This window comes from Aedes albopictus, chromosome 1, assembly GCF_035046485.1.
Source record: "Aedes albopictus strain Foshan chromosome 1, AalbF5, whole genome shotgun sequence".
Taxonomy (NCBI): Eukaryota; Metazoa; Arthropoda; class Insecta; order Diptera; family Culicidae; genus Aedes; species Aedes albopictus.
The window spans coordinates 126432631-126450636 of record NC_085136.1 but is presented as its reverse complement, the minus strand read 5'-3'; the positions used below and the strand labels follow the sequence as shown (position 1 = coordinate 126450636).

At 36.4% G+C, this 18006-nt stretch overlaps 1 protein-coding gene across 1 annotated transcript; it reads left to right on the top strand.

Annotated features, from left to right (window-relative positions):
- Positions 1–234: 234 nt before the first annotated feature.
- On the top strand, positions 235–15563 carry LOC134285160 (uncharacterized). Its single transcript, XM_062845352.1, has 2 exons — positions 235–506; positions 8659–15563. Exon 2 carries the CDS (start codon positions 11409–11411, stop codon positions 15561–15563), a length of 4155 nt encoding a protein of 1384 aa, XP_062701336.1. The 5' UTR covers positions 235–506; positions 8659–11408.
- The last annotated feature ends 2443 nt before the right edge of the window (positions 15564–18006 follow it).

Genomic DNA, 18006 nt, shown 5'->3' with positions numbered 1-18006 from the left:
CGGAAATCCCAATCGCTCAAGTTTACACAACGCCAAATCGTGCGGTACTTTGTCGAACGCCTTGGACAAATCCACGTATATACTGTGAACCAACCATAGCCTAATTGATTAATTAATCATTCATTATTCATTAGTTATTTGCTTTCATTAACTGATCAATAACTACTATGGGGGAAAAAAAAAAAAAATAAAAAAAAAAAAAAAAAAAATTGTAATTATATATAAGGTTTAAAATTTGAATAAAATGTTGAGTTGTAGTTTTAACAGGGAAGGTTTTAGTCGTCTTCTTAGTCGGATGACAAATTCGCCTTGACCACTCGGGACAACACGTGCATGTGGTGACAGCGCAAAAGCGCTAAACAAGTGCAGGCACGCCGTTTGTGATTGGAAAGTGAAAAAGAATAAAAACCTATTGAAGTATCTAAGACCCAGCTGGTTACTACAGAAGAAATCGTGTAAGTGTTGCGCAGAAAACTATTAGGCGAAGCGCGAAGAAAATAGTGCAAGTACGCCGTGAAAAAGTGAAAAAAAAGAGGCCCAACTACTAAAAAACTATTAGGTACCAGAATAAAGAAACGGTGCGAATCTTTCAGTTGAGTGGAAGAAAACGTGGCAACCGGCAAAATGGAAAATATTACAACAAGCTGCAATACTGTAAGTACAAACCTTTTTCTCTCTCTTCTTTTGACATGGGATTTTAATAAATTATGCAGTAAGCATGATTTAAAATGAAAACCATTTTTATATCAATTATGTGGTGAAAATTAGTGAAGTGTGGTGAGTGATGGAACGGTCTACCTAATAATCAACATTCAGGGGCATTATTTTATAGCAAATTCTAGTACACATGAATACCCATTGATATGCAAATATTACGATTCTCCTTCACCTTCTCCGTATCGTAACATCCCAGCTGGAACAGAGCCAGCCTCTCAATGAGCATTTCCACAGTTATTTTACTGAACATTTTCGTCGCTAATGACCATTTTACATTTGAATAACAATGTGTGGCAGGCACGAAGACTCTCTATGCTTAAAAGCAATCAAGTAAAATTCTATTACGAAGGGACCCTTGGCAATTTGTTGTAATCCTGTATTTCTGATATACGTTTAAAAAGAGTATATTAAATTGATTTGTTATTAAAAAAAAAAAAAAAAAATACATAACTCCATGTTAAAAAAAAAGTACAATTTTTCACAAAAGATCATCATGAAAAGTCACTAAAACAGGGCCTTCATCTTCTCACACAAAAACTTTGTTTCAAAAAAAAAAATCAAAATAACACTTGGTTCCATTCAATTTGGCAATGTACAATGTAAGGTTCTCAATGTAACAATGTATGTTCTCAAATAAAGAAAAAACAACATTGCTTACCTTATTTTATTCCTCTATGCAGGACTGCAGGTGGTTAAACTCCTACATTAAAGGCATCAACCTAAAACAAACAATCAATTATAATTCAAATAAATTTTATGTATAGAATGATACTTCTCTTTACGTGGGTGGCTACTCCACCACGTCGCATATCATTCACACACTACTAACACTAGATGGTACTGCCGGACAGAAAGCACAGCACACATCATTTTGCTGAAAGGGCAGTTTGGACGCCGCTCGCTCGCGATTGAAAGTTATCGGAACGGTGGAGAGAAGGCAATAAAATTAAAGCAGGGTTTCAAAATGTGCGAATAATGGCAATTCTACACAATACAAAATGTATAGCTGAATATGTTTTTTTATAGTCAATAGTTTCTGACCAACAGTTATTTCATCTGATTTTTTTTGTTGTACCGTAAAACGGGTAACTTTGATAGTTTTTCAGCGAATTTCCTCATTATTTTTCCATGAAACCGAATTTTTCTCAGTTCAATTTAAAAAAAAAAAAACAAGTAATGGGGTATCAATTATCAATTGCAACTGGAGGATCCGATAATTTTAAATGTTTGGGTGACCAACAATTTTGCATATGAGCGAGAATCACATTTTCATTTTGGGGTGATAGTGCCCTGAAAAACACATCGAATCTAAAATATTAGTCACAGATTGAAATCTTAGGAGTATGAACATGATGGAAGAAGCAGTGTGGAACATATCAGATTTATTAAATATCAAAACATGGGTTTTTACAAAATTCTACATATGAAGGTGAGCCTTTGAAGTACTGAGTGAAAAACTCAGTGAATTCAGCCATCAAAAATCATTGTCTATTCAAGAATACATTTTTTTACGGTACTGATAATTTGAAAAAAAAAAAAAATGGCAGCGTTTTCGCAGATAACAGCCCTTCAATGTATTCCACAATTTGATGGGAATCCAGATGAATTGGATGTTTTTATTAGACAAATTGAGTTGTTTGCAGAACAGTTGGAAGGAGAAGATCATACTCCGCTTCTGAATGTGGTTTATTTGAAATTAACAGGCAAAGCGCTAAAGTTGCTTTCAAAAATTGACGCAAATACTTGGCCCGAAGTAAAACGCAATCTAGAGGATGAGTTTAAATTCGAAAAGAGTGCCGCCACTCTTATGAAGGAAATTGAAACCTTACTACAAAAGGAAAATGAATCGTTCGATGATTACAGCATCAGAGTAGAAGATTTACACAAGTGGGTAGCTAACCAGGGAAGATATGCGACGAATTCGTTACGCAAACATTTCTTAGGAGGATTACGCGATCGAAGTTTAGCTAATGCTGGAAAATCGCAAAGAGAAAAAACACTTCCAGAATTACTAACTTGGCTTAAAAAAGAGATCGATGATGGAAATGAAATCGATGAAATCTTTGCAAGAGTAACAACTTTAGAGTTGTTAGAAACGAAGAAAAATAACAAAATCAATGACAACCAAAATAATAAATTTCTACCAGTACAAAACCTCCGTTTGCGAAATAACAGGTATTCTAATGGCTATGTTCAAAGTCCGCATAATAAGATAACATACTCAAAAAACGTGATTCCAGGGGGTTCGTACATGTTGTGCGAACACCCCGCACAAATAATTATAGAGAGCGCAACCATATTAATTCTATCAATGGAAAACAGAATTTATCTCGGAATGCAAATTTTCAGAAGAATAATTTTCACGAACTACCAGAAAGCATTGTAAATGGAATTAAAAATTGTATGCCGGCTCATGAAAGATTGTACATCGAACATTCAGGCAACAATTTATTTTTACTAAATATTGCATCTGTTGCAAAGCCGAAAACAGTGATAAAATATTTACTTGATTCTGGGTCATGCTTCAACTTATTAAGATGGGATACTGCTTTTAGGATTGGAGTAGAAAACATCAACTATAATGATAAGGAGATACTTCGGGGATTTGCTAATTCCCAAACACGATCGATTGGATCAACGTTAGTTAAACTTAAAATAGGAAACTCTCATTATAATATTAAGTTTTATATTATTAAGAACTTATGTGTTCCAGGCATTATTGGAGCTGATTTTCTGAAGCAAAACACATTGTATGTTGGACCACGGTTCAAATATATTGCTTTAAGAAAAACTGATGAATGTACAAAATTATTAAATATGAATGAAAACTCCCCTCATACTATGAATACATATAATATCGATAAACGTTTAATTAAGTCAGAAAAAGAATGTCAAACCGAATCAGTTAACTACAGCAATGCTGTAAGCCAACAACATGGGAAATTAGATTTAGCACACAGGGTGCATGAAAACAATTATAATAACCGCACAAGGATGGTTACAGAAAATAGTGTTTCATTCCAGAATAAATCTCAACAAAGCATAAGAAACGCAACAAATATTTTTAAAGATACCACAATGGGAAATACGAAACATTTTCCACATAACAAGTGCAACGTCGAAGACAAAAGAGATAATGCAAACAACATTAATATAATACATGATCAGAGAACAAATTTTACTGATAAAAATTTCAATGACGACTCCGCAAATTGGGAAGCGAAAGCAGAAGGACAATCTTCAGATCATAATGTTAACAAATATCTCGTAGAAACAACGACGGATATTGATAAAGTTTTCCTCGAAGATTTGGATTCAGACCAAGACCTCAGCTTATTAGATAACAGAAGTCAACCACAAATGGAAGGTAAAAACCGTCTCACAAAATTAGTGGAAACGATTAATTTAACTCATTTAAACAGGGCTAATTTTAACGCAATGGAAGAAATTATGACAAATTACAGTGATGTCTTTTATCTGAAAGGAGATCAGCTAACGATTACAAATGCTGCAGTACATGAAATAGAGACTACAACTAATGTACCGATTAACAAACGACAGTACAGATTTCCGGAGTCCACAAAGAAACAAATTAATGCGGAAATTGAGGAAATGCACAGACAAGGGATTATAAAGCCCAGCAAAAGTCCTTGGAATGCACCGGTTTTGTGCATACCAAAGAAAGATTTAGATTCCGAAGGAAATAAAAAGTATAGAATTGTAGTAGACTTTAGAGCTTTGAATCTAGTCACTAAACCCTTCGTATATCCGATACCCCTTATCAATGACATTCTGGACAGTTTAGGGGATAGTCAATATTTCTCGACAATTGATTTGAAATCAGGTTTTTATCAAGTACCCATTAATCCGAAAGATGCTGCTAAAACAGCATTTTCAACCCCGAAAGGACATTTTGAATTCACAAGAATGCCTATGGGACTCAGAAATAGTCCATCAACTTTCCAGAAGTTAATGAACACAGTGTTGTTCGAAATTAAAGATGTAAAAGCTATCGTTTATTTGGACGATATCATTGTCTTTGGCCGTACAATTGAGGAACACAACGAAAATCTGAAAAAGGTATTGGAGGCTCTTCGTAGGCATAACTTAAAAGTTGAACCTACTAAATGCCAAATTTTGAAAACTGATTTGAAGTTTTTGGGACATGCAGTAGATAAACATGGAATTCGTCCATTAACGGACAACATAAAAGCTATTAAAAATATGCCTGTACCAAAAACAATTAAACAAGTTCGATCATTTTTAGGAACCGTAAATTTTTACGGTAAATTTATTCCAAAGATTGCGGAGATTCGAAAACCTCTTAACGATTTGTTGAGGAAAAACGTAAAATTTAATTGGACAGAAGAATGTAAACATGCATTTGAAAAATTGAAATGTTTTTTAACATCTGACTCTTTATTAGTGAGACCAAATTACAAAGATACATTTGTTCTTACGACTGATGCGAGCGAATATGCTATAGGAGCAGTTCTCTCAAATGAAAAATCAATCGACAAACCAATTGCTTATGCAAGCAGGGGATTAATTGGAGCTGAACGGAAATATCATACGATTGAAAAGGAATTACTAGCAATCGTATGGGCAGTAAATTATTTTAGGCATTACATTTACAATCAAAAGTTCATTGTATATACCGATCATAGGCCATTAATCTCTTTATGGCATCTCAAGGAGACTTCGCCAACTTTGACAAGATTAAGGTTAAAATTACAAGGTTTAGAATGCGATATTCGATACAAACAAGGGAAAGATAATGTAGTAGCTGATTTCTTATCCAGGCTTCAAACAGAAAGCGAACCCGAGGAAAATTCTAATGTTGTTGCTGTCGTGACCACACAACAAAAACGACAACAGCATGATGAAAAGCAAAGGGAGCAAGTAAATTCTAAGACTACAAATGTTGAACGATTCAATACTTCCAAAGACGTAGTAGATAAACATTCAAACCCCAGGCAAAACTCCAACTGGAATCCACAAATGGATGGACTAGATAATATTGATTTTGCTATAGATGAGCACAGGGGGCCATGCAAAACTGTTTCAAGCGATGAATTCAAGAACGCTTTAATCGATCAACTGGATATTAAAAGACTTACATTTTCAAAGAATATAATATCAGAAGAAAGTATAGATGCAACTTTTTTGATTTTGAATAGCAGGTCAGCACATAAAGAGTTAAGTGAATTCGTTGACCTACCGCATGGTTTTAAAGATCACTTGATTGGGAATGTATTTTCAATACCAAATAAAAAGTTATGGGGAATAATTTTGAATGGAAACAAAAGATCTAAAAGTGATACTAAAATTTTATTCAAAGGACTGGTAGATGCATTTACCAATTGTCCTCAATACGCGAAAGATGCGGAAAATATACAAATTATATCATTCAGAAATCTTCATAAACCCCCATATATGGATGTTTTAAGATTTATTGCAGAAAAGTTCAACAAACATTTCACATTGTATGCTCCTGAGAAGGATCGAATGTGGGTAACACCAGAGGAAAGGGAAACTGTCCTACAAGAATTTCATGACAGCCCACTAGGTGGACATGTCGGAAGCAAACGCATGCTAAAGCGCATAAATCCACTTTTCAAATGGGAGAATATGCGCAGAGATATAGAAAACTATGTCAAACAGTGTGACTCATGCCAAAAGAACAAAATTAGTGCTGCAAATAAAATTCCAATGAAGATCACGACCACGTCCACAGAACCTTTTGAAAAGATTTTTATGGATATCGTTGTATTACCCGAATCTAATAGCGGCAATAAATATGGATTGGTCATACAAGATGATTTGACTAGATATCTAACAGTAGCTGCAATGGAAAACCAGGAAAGTCAAACAGTTGCCAAAACATTTGTGAATAGTTTCATTTGCAAGTTTGGCGCACCAAAAGAACTTGTAACTGATAATGGTACAAACTTTGTTAGCCAATTGATGAAAAATGTTTGTAAAATTTTGAAAATTAAAAAGATTACGACTACTGCCTATCATCCACAAGCAAACCTTGTAGAAAGATCTAACAGAGAGTTAAAAATATATTTACGGCAATTCATTGGCGGAGATCCTCAAACATGGGATCAACTTCTTCCGCATTTTACATTTCAATATAATACTACACTCAATTCTTCTACCGGCTTTACGCCATTCGAATTGTTGTATGGCAGAGCCGCAAGAATTCCAAACTCAATCTACAGAATGAGAGATATGGAATTGACCTATTCCGATTATGCCGGCGAACTTAAATCTACCCTAAAGTACTTTCACGATAAAGCACGTGATAATTTGCTCGTATCGAAACAGAAACGCAAGGAGATTTATGATAAACAATCAAAGGAATGGCAACCAATGTGGGGTGACATGGTTCTTGTGAAAGCCAACCCTCAGGTATCAGTAGGTCGGCTCAAGAGGCACGTTCTCCTCCATTTGGGAAATTTGTGCCAGCGATCTTAAGTAATTACCGAGATCATAATTTTTTTTTTTATTTTATTTCACCATCTTCAGCTTATAGCTGTACAGACTGAACAACCTTAAGTTAATTGCCTTATACTATTTTTAAAACTATCTCTACTCTGGTTAAAGTCAAACGTAAAATCTAAACTATTCAGAAGTGTGAAACACTTTTCCATCGGATTATTCTGCCCATATCCAGTGCGATGAAATGCAGTCCAGAACAACGTACGATGTCGTAACCTACGCACCGGAGCCAAAAAGTTCGCCTGTTGCAGGAGGTCCGGGCAGTCAACACGACTACTGAGAATGTCAAAAGCAAACATCCTTCGCAGATATTCTCGCCGCTGTCGCAATGTTTCCAGTCGTATCAGTTGGCAACGGTGTTCATACGGCGGCAATCTTAGCTGATCGTTCCACGGCAATCTTCGGAGTGCAAAACGTACAAAGCAGCGTTGCACTCTTTCTATTCTAGCTACATGTGTTTCGTGATGTGGAGCCCAGATTTGTACGGCGTACTCAAGAATACTACGGACCAACGAACAGTACAAGACCTTCAACGCGTATATATCTCGGAACTCGTTTGCGTTTCGGCGAATGAATCCCAAAACGGCGAAAGCCTTAGCAGTGGTCTTGGTAATGTGTTCCGCGAAGTTCAGTTTGTTGTCGATTGTTACTCCCAAGTCGTTGATTGATGTTACGCGGTCGAGTGTAATGCCATTTACTTTATATGCGAAACTCCGTGGTGTATGACTTTTACAAAAGCTGATCACCTTGCACTTCATCGCATTCATTGTCATTCCATTAGAAACGCACCAGTCCTCTACCGCTTCGATATCTTGCTGTAAAGCAGCACAGTCAACCAAAGAGCTGATGATTCGATAAATTTTCAGATCGTCAGCATACATAAGATTGAATGATGTCAATCGGTGACACAAATCGTTGACGAAAAGTATAAAAATCAGAGGCCCAAGATGGCTACCTTGGGGGACTCCAGATGGCGTGTTGAAAAGACTAGACGAAGCCGGGTTCAACTTCACGTAAGCGGATCTATCTTTCAGATACGAGCGTAGCCATCTGATTAGCCAATTCGGAAATCCCAATCGCTCAAGTTTACACAACGCCAAATCGTGCGGTACTTTGTCGAACGCCTTGGACAAATCCACGTATATACTGTGAACCAACCATAGCCTAATTGATTAATTAATCATTCATTATTCATTAGTTATTTGCTTTCATTAACTGATCAATAACTACTATGGGGGAAAAAAAAAAAAAATAAAAAAAAAAAAAAAAAAAAATTGTAATTATATATAAGGTTTAAAATTTGAATAAAATGTTGAGTTGTAGTTTTAACAGGGAAGGTTTTAGTCGTCTTCTTAGTCGGATGACAAATTCGCCTTGACCACTCGGGACAACACGTGCATGTGGTGACAGCGCAAAAGCGCTAAACAAGTGCAGGCACGCCGTTTGTGATTGGAAAGTGAAAAAGAATAAAAACCTATTGAAGTATCTAAGACCCAGCTGGTTACTACAGAAGAAATCGTGTAAGTGTTGCGCAGAAAACTATTAGGCGAAGCGCGAAGAAAATAGTGCAAGTACGCCGTGAAAAAGTGAAAAAAAAGAGGCCCAACTACTAAAAAACTATTAGGTACCAGAATAAAGAAACGGTGCGAATCTTTCAGTTGAGTGGAAGAAAACGTGGCAACCGGCAAAATGGAAAATATTACAACAAGCTGCAATACTGTAAGTACAAACCTTTTTCTCTCTCTTCTTTTGACATGGGATTTTAATAAATTATGCAGTAAGCATGATTTAAAATGAAAACCATTTTTATATCAATTATGTGGTGAAAATTAGTGAAGTGTGGTGAGTGATGGAACGGTCTACCTAATAATCAACATTCAGGGGCATTATTTTATAGCAAATTCTAGTACACATGAATACCCATTGATATGCAAATATTACGATTCTCCTTCACCTTCTCCGTATCGTAACATCCCAGCTGGAACAGAGCCAGCCTCTCAATGAGCATTTCCACAGTTATTTTACTGAACATTTTCGTCGCTAATGACCATTTTACATTTGAATAACAATGTGTGGCAGGCACGAAGACTCTCTATGCTTAAAAGCAATCAAGTAAAATTCTATTACGAAGGGACCCTTGGCAATTTGTTGTAATCCTGTATTTCTGATATACGTTTAAAAAGAGTATATTAAATTGATTTGTTATTAAAAAAAAAAAAAAAATACATAACTCCATGTTAAAAAAAAAGTACAATTTTTCACAAAAGATCATCATGAAAAGTCACTAAAACAGGGCCTTCATCTTCTCACACAAAAACTTTGTTTCAAAAAAAAAAAATCAAAATAACACTTGGTTCCATTCAATTTGGCAATGTACAATGTAAGGTTCTCAATGTAACAATGTATGTTCTCAAATAAAGAAAAAACAACATTGCTTACCTTATTTTATTCCTCTATGCAGGACTGCAGGTGGTTAAACTCCTACATTAAAGGCATCAACCTAAAACAAACAATCAATTATAATTCAAATAAATTTTATGTATAGAATGATACTTCTCTTTACGTGGGTGGCTACTCCACCACGTCGCATATCATTCACACACTACTAACACTAGATGGTACTGCCGGACAGAAAGCACAGCACACATCATTTTGCTGAAAGGGCAGTTTGGACGCCGCTCGCTCGCGATTGAAAGTTATCGGAACGGTGGAGAGAAGGCAATAAAATTAAAGCAGGGTTTCAAAATGTGCGAATAATGGCAATTCTACACAATACAAAATGTATAGCTGAATATGTTTTTTTATAGTCAATAGTTTCTGACCAACAGTTATTTCATCTGATTTTTTTTGTTGTACCGTAAAACGGGTAACTTTGATAGTTTTTCAGCGAATTTCCTCATTATTTTTCCATGAAACCGAATTTTTCTCAGTTCAATTTAAAAAAAAAAAAAACAAGTAATGGGGTATCAATTATCAATTGCAACTGGAGGATCCGATAATTTTAAATGTTTGGGTGACCAACAATTTTGCATATGAGCGAGAATCACATTTTCATTTTGGGGTGATAGTGCCCTGAAAAACACATCGAATCTAAAATATTAGTCACAGATTGAAATCTTAGGAGTATGAACATGATGGAAGAAGCAGTGTGGAACATATCAGATTTATTAAATATCAAAACATGGGTTTTTACAAAATTCTACATATGAAGGTGAGCCTTTGAAGTACTGAGTGAAAAACTCAGTGAATTCAGCCATCAAAAATCATTGTCTATTCAAGAATACATTTTTTTACGGTACTGATAATTTGAAAAAAAAAAAAATGGCAGCGTTTTCGCAGATAACAGCCCTTCAATGTATTCCACAATTTGATGGGAATCCAGATGAATTGGATGTTTTTATTAGACAAATTGAGTTGTTTGCAGAACAGTTGGAAGGAGAAGATCATACTCCGCTTCTGAATGTGGTTTATTTGAAATTAACAGGCAAAGCGCTAAAGTTGCTTTCAAAAATTGACGCAAATACTTGGCCCGAAGTAAAACGCAATCTAGAGGATGAGTTTAAATTCGAAAAGAGTGCCGCCACTCTTATGAAGGAAATTGAAACCTTACTACAAAAGGAAAATGAATCGTTCGATGATTACAGCATCAGAGTAGAAGATTTACACAAGTGGGTAGCTAACCAGGGAAGATATGCGACGAATTCGTTACGCAAACATTTCTTAGGAGGATTACGCGATCGAAGTTTAGCTAATGCTGGAAAATCGCAAAGAGAAAAAACACTTCCAGAATTACTAACTTGGCTTAAAAAAGAGATCGATGATGGAAATGAAATCGATGAAATCTTTGCAAGAGTAACAACTTTAGAGTTGTTAGAAACGAAGAAAAATAACAAAATCAATGACAACCAAAATAATAAATTTCTACCAGTACAAAACCTCCGTTTGCGAAATAACAGGTATTCTAATGGCTATGTTCAAAGTCCGCATAATAAGATAACATACTCAAAAAACGTGATTCCAGGGGGTTCGTACATGTTGTGCGAACACCCCGCACAAATAATTATAGAGAGCGCAACCATATTAATTCTATCAATGGAAAACAGAATTTATCTCGGAATGCAAATTTTCAGAAGAATAATTTTCACGAACTACCAGAAAGCATTGTAAATGGAATTAAAAATTGTATGCCGGCTCATGAAAGATTGTACATCGAACATTCAGGCAACAATTTATTTTTACTAAATATTGCATCTGTTGCAAAGCCGAAAACAGTGATAAAATATTTACTTGATTCTGGGTCATGCTTCAACTTATTAAGATGGGATACTGCTTTTAGGATTGGAGTAGAAAACATCAACTATAATGATAAGGAGATACTTCGGGGATTTGCTAATTCCCAAACACGATCGATTGGATCAACGTTAGTTAAACTTAAAATAGGAAACTCTCATTATAATATTAAGTTTTATATTATTAAGAACTTATGTGTTCCAGGCATTATTGGAGCTGATTTTCTGAAGCAAAACACATTGTATGTTGGACCACGGTTCAAATATATTGCTTTAAGAAAAACTGATGAATGTACAAAATTATTAAATATGAATGAAAACTCCCCTCATACTATGAATACATATAATATCGATAAACGTTTAATTAAGTCAGAAAAAGAATGTCAAACCGAATCAGTTAACTACAGCAATGCTGTAAGCCAACAACATGGGAAATTAGATTTAGCACACAGGGTGCATGAAAACAATTATAATAACCGCACAAGGATGGTTACAGAAAATAGTGTTTCATTCCAGAATAAATCTCAACAAAGCATAAGAAACGCAACAAATATTTTTAAAGATACCACAATGGGAAATACGAAACATTTTCCACATAACAAGTGCAACGTCGAAGACAAAAGAGATAATGCAAACAACATTAATATAATACATGATCAGAGAACAAATTTTACTGATAAAAATTTCAATGACGACTCCGCAAATTGGGAAGCGAAAGCAGAAGGACAATCTTCAGATCATAATGTTAACAAATATCTCGTAGAAACAACGACGGATATTGATAAAGTTTTCCTCGAAGATTTGGATTCAGACCAAGACCTCAGCTTATTAGATAACAGAAGTCAACCACAAATGGAAGGTAAAAACCGTCTCACAAAATTAGTGGAAACGATTAATTTAACTCATTTAAACAGGGCTAATTTTAACGCAATGGAAGAAATTATGACAAATTACAGTGATGTCTTTTATCTGAAAGGAGATCAGCTAACGATTACAAATGCTGCAGTACATGAAATAGAGACTACAACTAATGTACCGATTAACAAACGACAGTACAGATTTCCGGAGTCCACAAAGAAACAAATTAATGCGGAAATTGAGGAAATGCACAGACAAGGGATTATAAAGCCCAGCAAAAGTCCTTGGAATGCACCGGTTTTGTGCATACCAAAGAAAGATTTAGATTCCGAAGGAAATAAAAAGTATAGAATTGTAGTAGACTTTAGAGCTTTGAATCTAGTCACTAAACCCTTCGTATATCCGATACCCCTTATCAATGACATTCTGGACAGTTTAGGGGATAGTCAATATTTCTCGACAATTGATTTGAAATCAGGTTTTTATCAAGTACCCATTAATCCGAAAGATGCTGCTAAAACAGCATTTTCAACCCCGAAAGGACATTTTGAATTCACAAGAATGCCTATGGGACTCAGAAATAGTCCATCAACTTTCCAGAAGTTAATGAACACAGTGTTGTTCGAAATTAAAGATGTAAAAGCTATCGTTTATTTGGACGATATCATTGTCTTTGGCCGTACAATTGAGGAACACAACGAAAATCTGAAAAAGGTATTGGAGGCTCTTCGTAGGCATAACTTAAAAGTTGAACCTACTAAATGCCAAATTTTGAAAACTGATTTGAAGTTTTTGGGACATGCAGTAGATAAACATGGAATTCGTCCATTAACGGACAACATAAAAGCTATTAAAAATATGCCTGTACCAAAAACAATTAAACAAGTTCGATCATTTTTAGGAACCGTAAATTTTTACGGTAAATTTATTCCAAAGATTGCGGAGATTCGAAAACCTCTTAACGATTTGTTGAGGAAAAACGTAAAATTTAATTGGACAGAAGAATGTAAACATGCATTTGAAAAATTGAAATGTTTTTTAACATCTGACTCTTTATTAGTGAGACCAAATTACAAAGATACATTTGTTCTTACGACTGATGCGAGCGAATATGCTATAGGAGCAGTTCTCTCAAATGAAAAATCAATCGACAAACCAATTGCTTATGCAAGCAGGGGATTAATTGGAGCTGAACGGAAATATCATACGATTGAAAAGGAATTACTAGCAATCGTATGGGCAGTAAATTATTTTAGGCATTACATTTACAATCAAAAGTTCATTGTATATACCGATCATAGGCCATTAATCTCTTTATGGCATCTCAAGGAGACTTCGCCAACTTTGACAAGATTAAGGTTAAAATTACAAGGTTTAGAATGCGATATTCGATACAAACAAGGGAAAGATAATGTAGTAGCTGATTTCTTATCCAGGCTTCAAACAGAAAGCGAACCCGAGGAAAATTCTAATGTTGTTGCTGTCGTGACCACACAACAAAAACGACAACAGCATGATGAAAAGCAAAGGGAGCAAGTAAATTCTAAGACTACAAATGTTGAACGATTCAATACTTCCAAAGACGTAGTAGATAAACATTCAAACCCCAGGCAAAACTCCAACTGGAATCCACAAATGGATGGACTAGATAATATTGATTTTGCTATAGATGAGCACAGGGGGCCATGCAAAACTGTTTCAAGCGATGAATTCAAGAACGCTTTAATCGATCAACTGGATATTAAAAGACTTACATTTTCAAAGAATATAATATCAGAAGAAAGTATAGATGCAACTTTTTTGATTTTGAATAGCAGGTCAGCACATAAAGAGTTAAGTGAATTCGTTGACCTACCGCATGGTTTTAAAGATCACTTGATTGGGAATGTATTTTCAATACCAAATAAAAAGTTATGGGGAATAATTTTGAATGGAAACAAAAGATCTAAAAGTGATACTAAAATTTTATTCAAAGGACTGGTAGATGCATTTACCAATTGTCCTCAATACGCGAAAGATGCGGAAAATATACAAATTATATCATTCAGAAATCTTCATAAACCCCCATATATGGATGTTTTAAGATTTATTGCAGAAAAGTTCAACAAACATTTCACATTGTATGCTCCTGAGAAGGATCGAATGTGGGTAACACCAGAGGAAAGGGAAACTGTCCTACAAGAATTTCATGACAGCCCACTAGGTGGACATGTCGGAAGCAAACGCATGCTAAAGCGCATAAATCCACTTTTCAAATGGGAGAATATGCGCAGAGATATAGAAAACTATGTCAAACAGTGTGACTCATGCCAAAAGAACAAAATTAGTGCTGCAAATAAAATTCCAATGAAGATCACGACCACGTCCACAGAACCTTTTGAAAAGATTTTTATGGATATCGTTGTATTACCCGAATCTAATAGCGGCAATAAATATGGATTGGTCATACAAGATGATTTGACTAGATATCTAACAGTAGCTGCAATGGAAAACCAGGAAAGTCAAACAGTTGCCAAAACATTTGTGAATAGTTTCATTTGCAAGTTTGGCGCACCAAAAGAACTTGTAACTGATAATGGTACAAACTTTGTTAGCCAATTGATGAAAAATGTTTGTAAAATTTTGAAAATTAAAAAGATTACGACTACTGCCTATCATCCACAAGCAAACCTTGTAGAAAGATCTAACAGAGAGTTAAAAATATATTTACGGCAATTCATTGGCGGAGATCCTCAAACATGGGATCAACTTCTTCCGCATTTTACATTTCAATATAATACTACACTCAATTCTTCTACCGGCTTTACGCCATTCGAATTGTTGTATGGCAGAGCCGCAAGAATTCCAAACTCAATCTACAGAATGAGAGATATGGAATTGACCTATTCCGATTATGCCGGCGAACTTAAATCTACCCTAAAGTACTTTCACGATAAAGCACGTGATAATTTGCTCGTATCGAAACAGAAACGCAAGGAGATTTATGATAAACAATCAAAGGAATGGCAACCAATGTGGGGTGACATGGTTCTTGTGAAAGCCAACCCTACAGGTACCGGCCAAAAATTGCAATCATTATGGAGAGGACCTTATGAAGTGGTCAGTTTTCCTAGCGAACAAACAACTATCGTTAAAAACGGAAAAAGACTAGAAAAAGTTCATAATAACAGACTTCGAAAGTATAATGACTGATGAACAGATACAACTGCATGTAAATATCTATATTTTAAAATATATCTAAATGATTAAACAAATATAAATTGTAGCGGACAGGAGATTTTGTAGATATTTTGTAAATAAGTCTGTAAATATTTAAAATAAGATAGATTGTAAGAGAATACAATCTGTCTCAGATAATTCAAATTTGTAAATATCCCTTAGCTTAGGCAAACGAAAAGCATTCATTAACAAACGCTTCCCGAGGTCGAGGCCATTTGTTTTCTGGATAAGGTGGGAAAGGGAAAGCAGCACGACTATCGGTCAAGTTATCCACATAGCGGTGTAGTCACGATTGAACACGAAGGGTTTCGGGAAATGACGTACTTCCGGGTACGTCCGAGATCATTCACTTTCCCTTATCTGAGGCTACCAAGACTCGATCATTTCGTCCGTGATAGCTCAAAGAGTTGGAAGTGTCCGCGTTTGCTTGTTAGTTTTTCGTGTGCCTAGAGTAGGTTTAATGTGATGTTAGATATAGTTAGATAGTTTAATTTCTGTGTTTCGTTCCATAGTAGGCCAAAAGTGTGCGTAGATAACTGTGTGCGATTGTTGAACGATAAGAAGCCTAAGGAAAGGTAAGAAATTGTGCTCGTAAGGTGCTCTTGGTGCCAGTGCTAAGCTCTTTGTCCCGCCAGTACGGGCATTCATCTTCAATCCGCAGATTCTCGCACCCAAACGTGACCGCTTCTCCCCAACGGACGAAAACACCCGGCGACCGTCAACCTGCCGGAAGCGGACGGATCCGTCACCAAATCGGTCCGAGAAGGCCCGGGGACCTTCAGGTGGACGAAGTCCACGAGCTGGTGCGCCAACTGACCAGCAGGGCATCAACCAAGTGCCAGAAACCGCCATCGCATAGCTACCGTCAACCGCCATTGCGATCACGCGGTGACGAGCCGATCAACGACAGCGCCTCAATCAACCAAGCCGCCGGTGAGTCAACGACCCGGCTTACAGGTCATCGACTGCTGAGGTTGAGTAAGCAGAATAGATCGGTGAGTCAACCAATTTCTTTTATTTGCGGAGTGCGGCGTCCGCTGAGGGCGCCGCGGAGGATCTTTTTTGCCAGTCAAAGACTGATGAGATGAAGTGCCATTAGAGCCAATCGACCCTTTTTGAACATCGAAATTCCTTTCGATAGCGTCTTGGGAGCCACCGTCTTTGGTTCCGTGAAAATGCGTGCGTGAGCCCGTCTTAGCCACCACTGCAGGAAGGTCGGATACTAGGAGCGCAGACATAGCCGTAGCTGAGCTTCCGATAAGTGACGTCACGGGAATAGAGCAGTAGAGCACTGAGCACAGATAGGGAGATAGAGAGGGAGTGGCTAGTAATCGCACACCAGCTAGGAGCTTGTAAATAGGGAACGAACACATCCAATGACAGGAATTCGAATTCGATCGTTGCAATAAAAATGTATGTTATCCTAGGTAGTAAGTGAATATATTCGTATCAGTTTCGTCAAACCCCAAATAAATGTGTTATTAGTTTCCATCCTAGCAATATGATTGTTTAATTGTATTTAGCATCACTGCGCGGTTTGCTGTAGTTTCGTGTCCCGTCCTCCACACGTAGAGTTTGATTGGGTTATCTTATGAGTGTCTTCCAGCTCAGTGAGGGATCTGGTGGTGAGAAGAGAGAGTTCTGCCAGTGATGAGAACTTCTCTTTAGTGGGATCGTAGGGGTTCAGGTGAGATCTCTCACCGTCGTCTCTGAGTGTCGTCGTGATTGTGCTGTTATGTTGTGGTAATAGGGATTTCCCGTTTGGCCGTTTTAGATCGTAGCCAGCTGGATCGATCCATAAATCCTTTCCAGGAAATTAAATGGACTCGCCCTTTGGGAGTCTCATCCGGGCAATTTAAAATTGGGCTCGTGGTCTCCTTTCGAGGAGTGGCGCATAAGCCACGTGTTTTATGCTGGATCGCCCAGCAACGGCTACAAATTGGCGCCCAACTAAAGGTTTTCGTAATATTTGAGTAATTTATTGAGTTTCTGATGTAAAATTATGTGAATTTGTGAATTTTGTGGTACTTATGGATAGTTTTAGGTTCATGTATTGATAGTTTTCGAATGATTTAGTGTTTCTTTCGATATTTTTGAGTCTGTGGAAAGTTCTTTGAGTGTTAAAGTAATTTGTTGTGATTATTGAGAATTTAGGAGATATTGAGCTTTGGGAAAGATTGAATTTGTGTAGTGTGACATTATATTTTGTTGTAAAACTATTACGTTGAAAATTATCGTTGAATTTAAACTTCTTTTCTCATATATTCTTTTTTTTGTATTTATAATATTTTGTTAAAATGGCTCTTAGACTCCCTTATGCGGACCATTTGATTAATGAGGAAGTGGATTATGAGTTAACGATTCGGGGAAAAGGTGAAGAGACGAATAATGATGTTGAGGCGAAATATCGGATGTT

Bases quoted from the DNA above. Each gene is read 5' to 3' on its own strand.
- LOC134285160 (XM_062845352.1), top strand. From the start codon at position 11,409: ATGCCGGCTCATGAAAGATTGTACATCGAACATTCAGGCAACAATTTA.